The 13,866-nt window shown below is 39.6% G+C and overlaps 1 protein-coding gene across 5 annotated transcripts in view; it reads right to left on the reverse strand.

The window, feature by feature from the left end:
• LOC306771595 (suppressor of tumorigenicity 7 protein homolog) overlaps positions 1-12,818 on the reverse strand; it is a 65,043-nt gene extending 52,225 nt beyond the window's left edge. For 4 of the 5 annotated variants that reach the window (XM_079260824.1, XM_079260822.1, XM_079260821.1 and 1 more), the window contains exons 1-2: positions 12,718-12,818; positions 1,135-1,170 (exon numbers count right to left, since the gene is read on the reverse strand). In XM_079260824.1, the coding sequence (XP_079116950.1) occupies positions 1,135-1,156 (22 nt within the window). In that variant the 5' untranslated portion in view covers positions 1,157-1,170; positions 12,718-12,818. Of the gene's footprint in view, positions 1-1,134; positions 1,171-12,717 lie in introns of those variants that run through there. The other variant, XM_079260825.1, reaches the window with a different exon arrangement.
• Positions 12,819-13,866: the final 1,048 nt, after the last annotated feature.

Below are 13,866 nucleotides of genomic sequence, written 5' to 3' on the forward strand. Positions count from 1 at the left end.
CTACAGTACAGGGGGAGTGTCTTCCCCATGGACATCCAATCTGCTCAGTGGTCTGTGTTAAAAACCAGTGTACACAAGAAGCTCTCCCTCACAAAGCCACAACCATGAAACTGCAGCATTAGTATGACTCTCAATTGGCCCGAAATGTTGACAAGAACTCTCAGAGTAAAAGTGTGGATAACCCCAGTACAGGGGAAATATGATCTGCACCATGCTGAACTTCACAACCACTCCACAGTGTAATCCAGTCAGATATATCACCAAAATAACACTGAACTGTTGAGGTGATGTACTGACAGGTTTACAGAGCTCCAACAGCCAGGATGCTAACACCACGGCCTGTCCTGCTGCTGAGGTGCACACAAGCTCTGATCAGACGTCAAAGGGAATAAGTTACTTCTGGCTCTGACTGGCAGCCACGGCACAATCAATTCCATCAGCCCCGAACTTCCTTAAAACATCAAGCAGGTATTGATCAAAGTGAGAGTTTAATGTGAGGCTGGGGTGCAGAGGAATCCAATGAATGAAATCTGCTCCCCTCTAGAGCAAATCTGAATTTTCTGATGAAGGTTAGGAGCTGGATGTACAATTTATTAAGATATGCAGCAATAGTGGTCTTTAAGGAGCATCTGACACAGGAAATCCAAGGCTCGTGCCGTACAGCAATCTGACAAGAGCTGGAAAAAGCCAACAGAGGAGGCTGATGCTTCTGGAAACATTGCAAAGCTGCCAAAAGCATCCATCTTCTGACATGCTCACTTTCATACACATGCACAAGGAAACAATTGCAAACACCTAGAATTTCTGAAATGAGTGTATATGCATGATCAGACACAAAACAGCAGAGAGAACGTAAGGCAAGCGGCAAGCTCGGCATCATCAGCTAGCTTGTTGTGCCGACCCTCCGTGCTAAAATGGTAGAGCCCAGATTTCTCCCCATGCAGTCTGCCACCAGCAACCATGGAGGAAACAGGAAGAAAAGGAGAGCAGAGGAGCGATGGAGGAACACAGGATATCTAGCAATTTCCTTTTCCTCCCTCCCTCTCCCTCTCTCTGAGAAAGCACACATTTATTTAAAAGGTACACAAACATGTACAAACAGAGAGGAGATGGGAGGATGGTGGTGATACTTACATGAGGACTCTGTGCCGAACATGGCTGGGCCAGGAGCTGTGATAGAGAGAGGAGGAGGAGGAGGAGAAGGAAAGAGAGGAGAGAGAAGGGGGAGGGAGGGGTGAGGGGGTGAGAGGGAGAAAGAGAGAAAAAGAGATGGGAGGTTGATGAGCAGGCAGCTACACAGTGGGGGTCATCAAACCAACACAATGCAGCCAGCCGGCCGTCGCTGCCTCCCAGACGGCCAGATGCCCCAGCTCCGTTATCCGCCGCTGCCTTGAAAGCTCTCCTCTAAAAACACTCGGCGAGTCCAGTCGCCGAGGACAGGAGGCCTTTTGCAGAGCTAGTTCAATAACTAAATTAAAAAACAAGCAGAAATCCTTCAGCGTGCTGGTGAACTGTACAAATCCAGACATGGAGATGTGGCTGTGGCTAGCTACTGCATCTCTCTGCTTTCTGCAGTCTGTGTTCTCCTCATCCTCTCCGCTGTCACTCCCTCACTTCTCATCCCACTGTAGAATTTACTAATGAAAACAGAGAGAGAAGGAGGGGGGGGGGGGGTCTTTCCTGGGGACAAGAGAGGGATGGTGGTGGTGGGAAGGGAGGGGAGCCAAAAAAACCAAAAATGTGGTGAAGAGCTGCCGCCACTGCAACCGCTATAAGACAATAGCTGTACAAGCAGTGAGTGACGTATGAAAGGGGGGAGCGGGTAGACTGTAATAAATTTAGGCAAGAAGGAAGCAGGGGAAGAACAGGGGAAACATAAGCAAATGAAAGGGGGGGGCTTAGAGAGGTCAGAGAAAAGATGTCTAAGAGCATGGGTAAAAAGGAGGATAAAAAGAGCAACAAAAGGGATGAAGTGATAGCAAAGGAGATAAAACAAAAGAGATATGGTTTGAAAGAGATGAAGGCGAACACACATAAACGCCCCTCCTCACCAGAAAAAGCTGTGAGGGGGGCATGGGGCTACAGTCTGTCCGCCAGACAAATTGAACTATGTAAGGAGCAAAGCGCTGGAGACTGCTGTGTTTACATGCTGTTAGTACATCACACACATACACACACCTGGCAACCAGGGAGTCTAAAATAAACATTTTTGCTGCAAACATTGACAGAAAACATCATCAAAGATAAGGAGTCATTGTCACATTCACGCATCTAAACTTGGTTTTAGTATTTTTTAGTGTACAGACTGTTATTGTATATATGTTTTTAAGATGTATTATTTTATTCTTGATGTACTTTGTGTGTTTGTACATCATTTTCTTTTGAAATGTTATATCTCATTAAAAAAAAAAATCTATAAATAAAAAAGACCTTCCTGTGCTGTTGGAGAACCCACCACAGTTGGATTAAATTCTTGGTATGAAGCCTGAAAAGCTTTAGCGTGTAATGCTGCACCTGTGCAGCACTGGTGCAAACGCAGCCCTTTATGAGCTAATAAATGGAAACAGGGGTGCGTCTGTACGACACCCTGTTAACCTAAATAAAAAGATGGGCAGCGAGCCGTACGGTCTCTTGGCCCCGGCTGTGAATAGGGTGAAGCATGTGGATTAGCTCAGCTGCTGAACAGAGCAGCACGTGTGGATGAAGGACTCTTTTCTTTTGTCTTTTATGCCCTCCTCCTCCTCGTCTCCCCATGTCTTTGTCCTTCGGGCACAGGCCAGAGACTTTTTTCTTATTAGACTGCAAAAAACTGGAAAACATTTGCTGCAGTGCACAGACAAATGTAACTACAATCATCTTACACTACCTCAGAAGTTAATGATCTGCAATACTAAATTGAAATGGTAAAAATAATTTAATATGTTCATTAAAACACTGAACTGCTTAACTTTTCACCAGCATCTAGCTTGTAATTAAAACGACCAAACCACACCTTTTATACTGTTTATGCTGATAATTCACTATCTGCGGAGCTTCTGCCATCACATGGTTTACTGGACCAGATGGAGAACAAGCCAATAAGCAAGGCTGTTTAAATTGATCTACATTTAAAGACACATCAAGCAGCAGCACAGCATTTCAAAATAAGTCTTCTAAGATAGTAACCTTATTTAGTAAGCAAATAAATCTGACAACTTGTAGTACATAAAGTTTCCCCATTTATTTTAAACTTTGATTCTCTTTTCAGACATTTACATTTGGAATGTATGTGATGCGGACAGAAGCTGCAGCTGCTAACATACTGCTAAGGTAAGTCCTACATATAAAGACAGAATTGGGAACATGTAATCAGCCAATTCAGACTTCTTTTCAAGTCAAAGCTTGTTATAGTTGCACATGACCGACTGCTTGCCAAGTTCTCCCAGCCATGAAGGCAACTGGGATGTAAATCCATGGCCATAACAGAAATTAAGTCCGAGAGAATGAAGGCATTAATTGAGTCAAATACTCTGAACTGGAACAATGCTGTCCTTCAATTAATGCATCACTAAAAACTGTGCTCCTTGTGGCCTTTCTTCTGGATGATAACATTCAGGAGCAATTTATTCCTGAACAATGCACACCTCACCCCGCCCCCGCTTTAATCGCAAAGTACCACCCCGAAAAAGCATCTCCTCCTGGTTGCTAAGCAACTGAAAATAAGCAGGAGAAGTGTGGCTATCCTTTGGTAAAAGGGAAATATAAGGAGAAGCATTGAGGAGCAGAATAAGGGTTTATCATTGAAAACTTAGCAGAGTTACTCCTGCAGTGCAAATTATTGAACGGAGCAAAATAAAACATTAATCAAAAACAAACAAACATTCAGATGAGATGGCTCAAAGAGTACATTTTTAAATTCCTGTGACATTTTTTCTAAACTCGTGTTAAAAAGTATGAATTTTAAAGTCATTGAGTTCTTTCGCCTTTATATTCGGTAAATCCAGCCCCAGATGAACAACAACATTCTTACTGCTTCTGTAGGAATTACGGGGGTAGTTACAGGAGTCTATAAACAAAATAAAGTGATTAGCTGATTATCATCACTTCTACAGCAACAAAGCTTTTAATCACTTGCTGCTCTGGAACATTGAGGCAGCCGTTAACACAATACCCAACAATAGTTGCTGCCCTTCTCCTCGATGCAGATGGCCGAGATCACCTCCTCTTTCTAAGAGCACCTTTCGTGTCCAATTAAGGCCTCTCGTACCAATGAATGAATAAAATATATTTAAAAAAATATATATAAATTAAAATATGGGTGATGGGCTGCACGGTGGAGTAATGGTTTGCACTGTGGCCTCATAGAAAAAAGGTTGCTGGGTTGATCCTTGGCAGGGGGAGGCTCAAACGGCGGCCTTTAGGAAGTTTGCATGTTCTCCCCATGTATGCGTGGGTTCTATCGGAGCACTCTGGCTTCCTCCCAATGTTCAAAGAGATGCATGTTAGGTTAATTGTTTAGTCAAAGGGCACATTTATGTCACGCTTTTTGATTCAAATCCTCGTCCATTTGCTTGGAAAGTCTGCTTTGTTTGTGGTAATGTGAATACACCAAACAAATTCTGATTCAGACCAAAGAAGCGGACTCAGTGTGCCTACAAACGCAGGTCTAGGTCCATTTCTAGCGACGCAAATACAGGAAGGGGGACTACAAAAAAAATTACTTGCATTTGGTGTAGCTTTGCATCGTGGGTAAATACATAGTCATCTTCAGCCTTGTCGGTTGTTCATACCGCGTCCATTGTTTCAGTGTATTTCTGCAGTATACTTTCATAAGACAAAATAAACACAGGGATAGTTTCGTCTGCCACCTGTCCAGGGATTCGCAGCAACGTGTGAAGCAGTTGTAATGAGAGTCAGAACTTCCAAGTCCAAGACCATGGTCTTCAAACAAAAAAGGTGAAGTGTCCTTTCCGGGTCGGGAATGGGTTCCTGCTCCAAGTGGAGGAGTTCAAGTATCTCAGGGTTTTGTTCACGAGCAAAGGAAGGACGGAGCTGGAAATCTACAGGCAGATTGGTGCGGTGCTGCTCCTCCACATCATAAGGATGACAGTGCTTTCTGGAGTTATTCAAGGCATGTCACACGTAAGGAGACGCGAGGGAAAACCCAGAACATTCTGGAGGGATTACATCTCTCAGATGGCCTTGGAACACCTCTGGATCCCCCTGAATGTGCGGGCAAATGTGGCTGGGGAGAAGGTTAGGGTTCGTCTTAGGTTAGCCACTCAGGACCAGAAACCTAGTGTCAAGAAAGTGGATGGATTTTAGCCATCATCTGCAGACTAGATTAAAAAAAAAAAACAAACACTAAAGCATACCCAAACAAACTCTTCACAACTGTGCAGCACACTAGTAGGGTACTGATGATTTGGGTTTGCTCTGCAGCCACAGAAACTGGGCAACTTTCAAGCTTCGTAGTTGTCCAGAAAATCCTCCCTTCACAAAAATATCCATGAGTCACACGTATATGTCCAATAAACAAAGCTCAGCTGACACTGGGATTTACAATAGGAAAGGGATCCCAAGCACAGCAACACATTTACAGCAGAAAAACAAGAGAATAAAAAATCCAAATGTTGTAATGGTGCACATCCTAACATAATTAAAATGCTGTGGTGGGGATCAGGGAAAAACAAAAGTTCTTATGGGCATCAGTGTCTATCAGCTTCTACAATTAATCTTTGTTTTTGTAAGCCAATCAGAAGCCAGTAATAAATTAGGACACCTAAATGTGGTCCACAAATATTTCTGTAAGAGTTAAAAAGGAAAACAGAAATGACAACCAATCTGAGCACTTGAAGCCAGCTGAGTAAAAGATTGAAGAAAATGATTATGTTCTCAATATCTATTAATTTAACACCAACAAAGATAGCAAGTCTTTTGAGAACAAACCAATCACAATATCCCCAACCCCCTCCACAAGCAAATAATTCTTTTCAGAGGAATTAGACCTTATCACAGCAGAAAGGATGGCGAGGCTTTGATTAGCTCCACTGGGTCATGATTCAAAAGAAAGACCATCATTCAGTTAACTGGGGCAAGAAAATGGCGATTAAAGACAGGGGAACTGTGGTTTCCCAGCATCCCAGAGCGGCTATACAGAAACCGTTGATACACAAAGGATCAATGACACCAATTAAAATACAGGATTCCGCTGGACCTGCCCATAAACTGAAAAAATTATCTAAATTAATTTCAAGATGACAAAACTGTATGACAGGAGGACACAGATTTCATCTGAATCAGCCCAAACAAATTAAACTCAAGAAGCTGTTTCATTATTCATTGTTTTAATGATAGCAGTAAAGCCTTCTAACAACTTTGCAATATATCCCTCAAGTGTTTTGTTGGGTTAAATCTGGTGACTGTGAAAGCCAATATATCAATGTTACTCTGGGTGATACTGCTCCATGTAGGACAGAAATGTGACCTAACAAGTTAAATGTGTTCATTTCAAAGTGGACCATGACTGTAAAAGTCATCCACAGAATAACAGTTACCAGACCCCCTGCTTGAATGGGCCATTGTGTGGTCAAGGGTTGCCCTTTAACTTATCCATCTCTACATGTATGAGTATAGTTTTTGTAGCATATGAAACAGCTTAGTGTTAAAAAAAATTTAAAAAAAGACAGCAAAACTCATAAAGCATGGATTAAATATAACAGAGCACAGTTATGGTGAATTGCTCAGGATCGTCTACTGAGAGCCTGAAGGAATGCTAGCTCTTCTGGACTAAGCTTAGCAGAATCTTTAAATAAAACCACAAGACATTGTGGTCCATCTGTTTGTTTAATTGTGTTTTTTCATTATCTAAAATGTAATGTACAAGTTCAGCTGTTCCAGTCACAGTCAACATAGACATTTTTTTCAGGACAGTGTCAGTCGTGGTATTACGAGGACGATACATCTTCTGTTGTATTCATATTTTATATCTATTCATTTGTCTATATAGCACCATAAATGCTGACCAAAAGAACAAAATCCAGATTTACAGTGACCAGACTTCTTTTCATCTGCATTACATTCTCCTTAGTCTTGGCTTTTTAGGAGAACAAACATTGGCACTGAAATAAACAGCTTTTTACATATTTACACTTTTTCGCTCCAGGTGTTTGTTTTTTTTTTTCTCTTATTATTTTCTATCCTCAGATATAGACTGCAACTCAGCTAGTTTTTGCATGGATTCAAATATGTGCATGCAAATATAAACTGAATTTAACTACAGGCCAGTGGACATGGCATTCATCAAACTGTGTTTGTATGTAAAGCAGGAAGACGGAGAGAGGTACGCACTGTGGCACTAAAAAAACACAAACAAGTTTGATCATAGTGATGTGTTGTTTATGGGTTATTTAGAGATGGAGACTTTAATCCCGAAGATAGCAAAGGTACGCTTTACAAACCTTATTTTTTAGGTTTGTTTTTTCCTGAGCTCCACTTTGCCTGATCTTCTGGCCTCTGGATGTTGACAGCTTACTAAAAAGTAATATCACTCAAAAACAAACAAAAGCAAGGCAACCTCTGGTAACTTCTGGGCATAAAAACTTCAAATAAGGGACAAATAACAGAGTAGGAAACTGCGATGTCTGTGGCATAAAGATACAGGACAATGGACAGACCAGATCCAGTTTTATCTGCCAGCTTAAAACACACCTGATAAGGTTGGTTCAGGCATCTGAAAAATAAGACCTGGAGGGTCTGTAGGATGGATTTAGAACATTTAAAAATTACATAAAACATTAAATGCAATATTTTAATAAAGAAACTGCAATCAATGAAATCACTTTTTTTATGCTTAAATAGAAAACATTTAAAAAGCTGAATGAAAAAAATTTTGTATTTTTTCTTACTTTATGAGTCAGTTCAGGTGGTAAAAATGACTAGAGATTAAAAAAAGGACTATTTTGTAGCTCCACAGTGATGTCAGTTGTAATGAACATTTATTTTATAAACTGAGGAATAATATTGTTTAAACTGCTTACACCTGAGTGATTTATTGAACATATTTACTTTATTCCAAGACGTTTTCCGTACGATAAATAAAATGGCGATAACAAAAAGATTGAGTACAAATTATAACAGTAGTTATAAGCAGGTTTATGGGATTTTTTTTCATATATTAGCTTCTTACTGCCAGCAGGTGCGGTTGTTTCAGAAGAAACGTTAAAGGCGACATGGAGACGTGGAATATGCAGCTAGCTAGCAAGCTAGTGTGCTGAATGTCAGATGTCCAACTTCAGCAGTAACACACCTCTGAATTGACAACAATGACAAAGAGACTGACTTTTCAGCTGTGAAAGTTTCCTGATAAACATGACCTCTTAGTAGATGAAGGCAGGAAAACTCCTCCTCCTGCTTCTCTTCCTCCATTATTACATTTGAGCTGTTTTATTATTAAACCAGATTATTTGTCTGTTTTACATATGGTTGACATGACAAATTTCTAATGTGTGCTCTCTGTGTGTTGGTGGGCAGGTAGCTCACCTGTGTGCATGTGACAAGAAACGTACAGACATGACTTGACATAATTACATGTCAACATGGGAATAATGTCAAGCTGTATAGTTTTTATCATAAAAAAAAAAAAAAAAAACTAAAACTAAACCAGCTCTAGAAGAAAGGTTACTTAGATTACTTCTGTTGAGATTTGGTGCAAAATAAAAAATAACCTAAACAATAAGGTAATATTTTAATCTAAAATATTTGAGTGAAAAAGTGGGTAATTATGGGGAAAAATAAACAACCTGATCTTGTAGGGGTGGCTGAAGTTGCTGTGGGAGGCCTGGACAAGTATAATGGTCAGAAAAATACTTGTTTTTAATCAAAAGTGCAGCGTTCAAATAAAAAGTTTGTTGAAAGGGAAATATCAAAATGAAGTTAACTTTGGCATCGTTCACTAAACTTCTGGTTCTAATGGTGTCTGTATGTATGATAATGCTGAATTCAACATTTAAACTTTCTTTTACAGATTTCAAAACATTGTATCATATATTGTGCAATGTCAGCATAAAATAAAAAATATTGTGACATCAGTTGGCCATTTTGTGCAGCTCTTATTTAAAGCTTTGAAATTAAACAACTGGTTTACATCAAAACCAGATCACTTGTTACTTTTTCATGATGGATCTCAGATTTTACCGCAGCTTCAGAAAGGGTCTATTGGGCTAAATCTGATCATCACAGCTGCTTCAGATCATTTGTGGGGAATAATTGTTCAATAGAAAATTATAAGTGGATTCGTGTAACTACCGCGCATGCAGAAAGTCTTTGGTATTTTGTTCACTCTGGGGGCTTTCACAGCAACCATAACCTTTCCTTCACACAACCAAGCGTTGACAGTCATGGTGGGTCAGATATTAAAGAGCCAGCTGTGGGGGCTTTGGAGTGTTTGCCTTGAATAACCTCTCTGGAAGTTGCAAAAGTCAATAAGCTGACTGATGTGGGTGTTGTCAATGAGATGACTAAATGAAAGCAGTCTGAAAGGAGACTTAGCAGGGGCAGGGCGGTCTGCTCCATCAAAGGTAGAGAAAACATTTCTGGCTGAGATCACATTACCAACACGTTGCACAAGTTCTAAAAAAAGCTTTCTGACCAGTCTGATCTGGCTTTGTGGTGAGCATGTGCTGTGACTGCATGTGTCGCGTCCCTCAGCTGACAACAGTGGTTTCTTCATATTCTGTTTTCAAAGTCCCAGCCTGCTGCTGTGCAGGTGGGCTTTACGTTGGACTGCAACAGGTCAGTGTTTGATGCCATGTATGGAGTCATTTAGTCATTTACTGCATTAGGAGACCTCGTGAAAAAGTGCACTTTTTCAATTGCATTTATTCATTTCAGACGGACTAAGTTTCAAAGAAGTAAAAAGTCTGAAAATGTTATTTCTGTTTTATAACTACTTGTTCATATGTATAACGCAACACATGTGAGTGGTGCTTAACTCATCACATTGCACTGTAAGCTCAAGCACAGTTGCACAGTTACAAAATGGCAAATGACACAATAACGTTTCATTTCAGTGTTGGTTAACTAAACATTAGTGTCATTTAACCTACTAAGAATCAATTTTCCCATACCCTCCCAGTCTGCCATGTCTTTTCTGCGTCTTTTCTCACGCTCACACCAAGCAACACTAGCCTGTACATTTCAGACTAAATCTTTTGTTGAAATTGGCAGTATTAGGAGATATTTATGATTAATTAAATGTGGCATTTAGAATGAAGATTAATTGTGAAATTAGGTAAATTGACTTCCCTTGTACAGGTTCATTATATGGCACTGTAAAATTGCTTGCTTATGCTGACACTATCAGTTACATTACATTGCCGAGCCTAATGTCTGACCAAGCTTGATCTAACATCTTTTTACTGGGTTTATCCCTCCATATGGTTACGAAAGGACGGGAAAATATATATACAGTATCAAACTTACAGATTCTCTTTAAATAAATGCAAAATTAAACACAAATACTTAAAAAGCACAAAAAGCAGATATCAGCACTGTGAGCATACAGGATGTCGATGGAGAGCTGTAGTCAATCCACCTAAGTTAAGTTAGATGCAACAGATTATAAATACATCTTCTCACAAGTGATGTGCAAAGCCTGTTGCTTTAGTGCAATATATTTAGAATGAAAAGAAAATTTAAGCCTAATTTTTTATTACTCCTTTGCTTGTTGAGCACATTAACATCCTAATTTTTGAGCATGCATAGTTCTTCCCCAAAAAGTTTAAAAAGTGTACAGCAATTCTCTGTAGTTATCCATCTATCTGTTAGTCTCTCAGTTATCTAATATTTTACAAATGTTCAAAAAGGATAAAAAAAATTTAAAAAAAGATGTCAACTGATGAGGAGGAAACTGTTAACTCGCAAAAAGAACCCACATAACATAATATGGCCAAGGTGGAATGTGTCTGAACTCTTGGCCGGGTGGTAAAGGCATTTAAAAAAAAAAAAAAAAAAAAAGCCATAATAGACAAGTAGCTAAAAATTAGTTAATGTAATTTATTTTCTTAAGAAAAAGCTACATCTCCTCTGGTGGAATCCCAAAAAGATCAAATTTCTAATCACAAAAGCAAGTAATGGACTAAGAAAAACAGCAGTATGGAGTAACGTTAACCAGGAAGAGGAAGTGAAAAGTATTTTACCTCTACATGGTGGTTTGGGTCATGTCAGGATGTCAAACTGAACATGTATTGCAAATGCAGTAGTTAAAATGAGCCCTTGCACTTACACCTATTTTTAAGAACCGCATGTTCTGTGTCCCCATTGTGTCTGTATTAAATCATTTCTGTGGGTAATTCTTTGTTATTAACTCTAATTTAACGTTCCACTGCCTGAGGTCTGTAACGCCAGGTGAGTCAGGGTGCCAACAACTTCCTAAACAGCATCATATCAGCAGCAGCAGGAACTGCCTCACTGCCATTAGTCTAATATGACAAGGAGGAACACAAGTAAAAAATCATGTTGCTTTCATGATGAGAATGCACACAAAAGCTTCCAAAAATGTGTTTCTGTTGCCACCCTTTTACCCACCGTCACATCAGTTTAGAAAAGTGAAAAACTCAGCACATTAGCAGCACTGAAACAACATTTTCCCAGTTAAACTGTGAAGTTGGTGTGCAGTGTAAACAATGGGGAGTTAATAGACCTTTTGAGAAACGTGCTTTTTGAATGTCTACCTGTTTTCAAATCAAGATGGCCTTGGATTCATCTGATGCACTTATAGTTCCAGCCACCACCCCCCCCAAAAAACCAACCCTGCTTTTACACAGCTCAATGCCAAAACAGATGTGACAGCAGTTAAAATTAAAGCAAGGTTTTTAATAATCTATAATCTCTTACGTCTTATCAAGACCGAGCTTTGTCAGACTACACAAAAAGTCTGAAGCATTAACACCTCTCTGCTCTAGATGTGACTAGGTGAGAATCAGCAGCAGACACAACCACATTACACTTCATCCTCTACTGTCCATGCTTTCAGTCATGACTGCTGAGCTCCAACACACATCCAGGGGACTGGATAAGGTCCCCCAACCAGCCCAAGTGTGCCTACAGGCTCTCTTGCTCCAGCCAGCTGGCTTTCTGAAAGACCACATTCTTCCATCTGCTGCTCAGCACACAGTCACAGGAGACTCATCACTGGCTGCTGTGAGAGCAAGAAGGCTAATAAAGCCAACTGAGCTGGCGTTGAATGACCTGCACTTAACATTAAAAACTGTAGGCTCTGAAACACTAACAAACAGGAGTAAACATTAAAGGTGGGGTTTAAATATCAGTTAAAACCACATCAATTTTTCTTCTATGTTTTCTTATAAGAGGTGATAGAGAAAATATCATAGAAATTAAATTACATCAGTATAGTTTTGCCACTGAACACAATACAGATACTGTACTGACTTGTGATGGAGACTATTTGAAAATAATGCGGAGTTTTGCTGTTTCTACTTGGTTTTTGGTACTTTGCAAGAAAAAAACCAATTATACGGTTGAAAGGAAAAATTCTAATGATGCCATGCATAAGTCTCTTCACTTCCACTTGGCTACGAGGTAGCCACCTACCCGGCTAGCTAAATGCTAACCTGAGCTGGATACTGTTTGCAAAACTTAAAACTCCCCAAAAAAGTGGAGACACAACGGGCGGCAGCGTCAGGATAGACTTTAACAAACACACGTGTGAGAGCTTACCTTAATTTATGAATGCGGGGAAGTTTAAGCAATCCTTTTTCGTAGCTAGCATTTCTTCCAGCGCAACTTCAACATGTGTCTGAACTGAATGTATACGTGTCTGCAGACGGAGCAAGACGGCTAACGAGAGCTAAGTTAGCAGTTAGCCACACGGGGCTCGGTAGACTGGCTAATTAGCGCTCAACGTCTCGAGATGTCGCTAATCTGCCTGTTTATTATCTGGCAACGAACGTGTTGACTTTTGTAAACTGAAACAATGGAGCATTTATCAGTATACAACATCAGTTTTACCTTACGTTAAGACGAGGTTATATATAATAACCAACTGTCAAATGTAACATTTATCTTTGGCCACTTCTCAGCTATTGGCCAGTTCTGTTACTGTTATTATTATAATTTGAATAGAAGAAAATCTTTGAACCATTTATTTAAACACACTGATTTTTTTTCTGTTTCATATATTCATTTAGTATTTTCTATTCATTTCTTCAACATATTTAACCAGGGCCGGATTAAAAGTGTGCCCAGAGTGTTCCAGGGCCACCCTTCCCCACCGCAGCATTGTGAAAACTGTGAATGATACACTGACATTTCTAACATCTCTCAGCCAAAAGAACCAATAGCAATACGCTAGACACTGTGGTGTAACTATCTGGCTTTTATGTACATTTTGTTTCATGCCCAAACTGTTGGTGTTTGCCCTACGTGGGCCCCTGGGCTGGTGCCCATAATGCCAATTGGATAATCCGGCCATGTATTTAACTGACTACAGTATGACAAGTATTGTCAATAAATGGATATTTTAAATGGTAAACTCTGCCATGCATGAAATTATTATGATAGGTTTTAGAGGAATGAACCGGAATTATTTTAGCTACTTAAATTTAATTTATTACTAATGCAGTTTAGGTTTAAAGGTTCAAAGAATGATCAGCATCCAGTTTAAAAGTCATAAAATGGGTTGTACAAATTAAGCTATTTTTATCATTTTAATACCATTTACTTTTTCTTAAAATAATAAGCAAATAACTTGTTTGAGCAGATATTTAATTAGCACGCATGTTAAGAAATTTTCACTGACTCCACAAATTATGGTTCAGTAACTTCAAGAATCTCTAGTAATGTTTAATTTCATTGTTGTCAGTGATG

The sequence above is a fragment of the Telmatherina bonti genome (assembly GCF_933228915.1).
Source record: "Telmatherina bonti genome assembly, chromosome: 2".
In the NCBI taxonomy this organism is placed as follows: Eukaryota; Metazoa; Chordata; class Actinopteri; order Atheriniformes; family Telmatherinidae; genus Telmatherina; species Telmatherina bonti.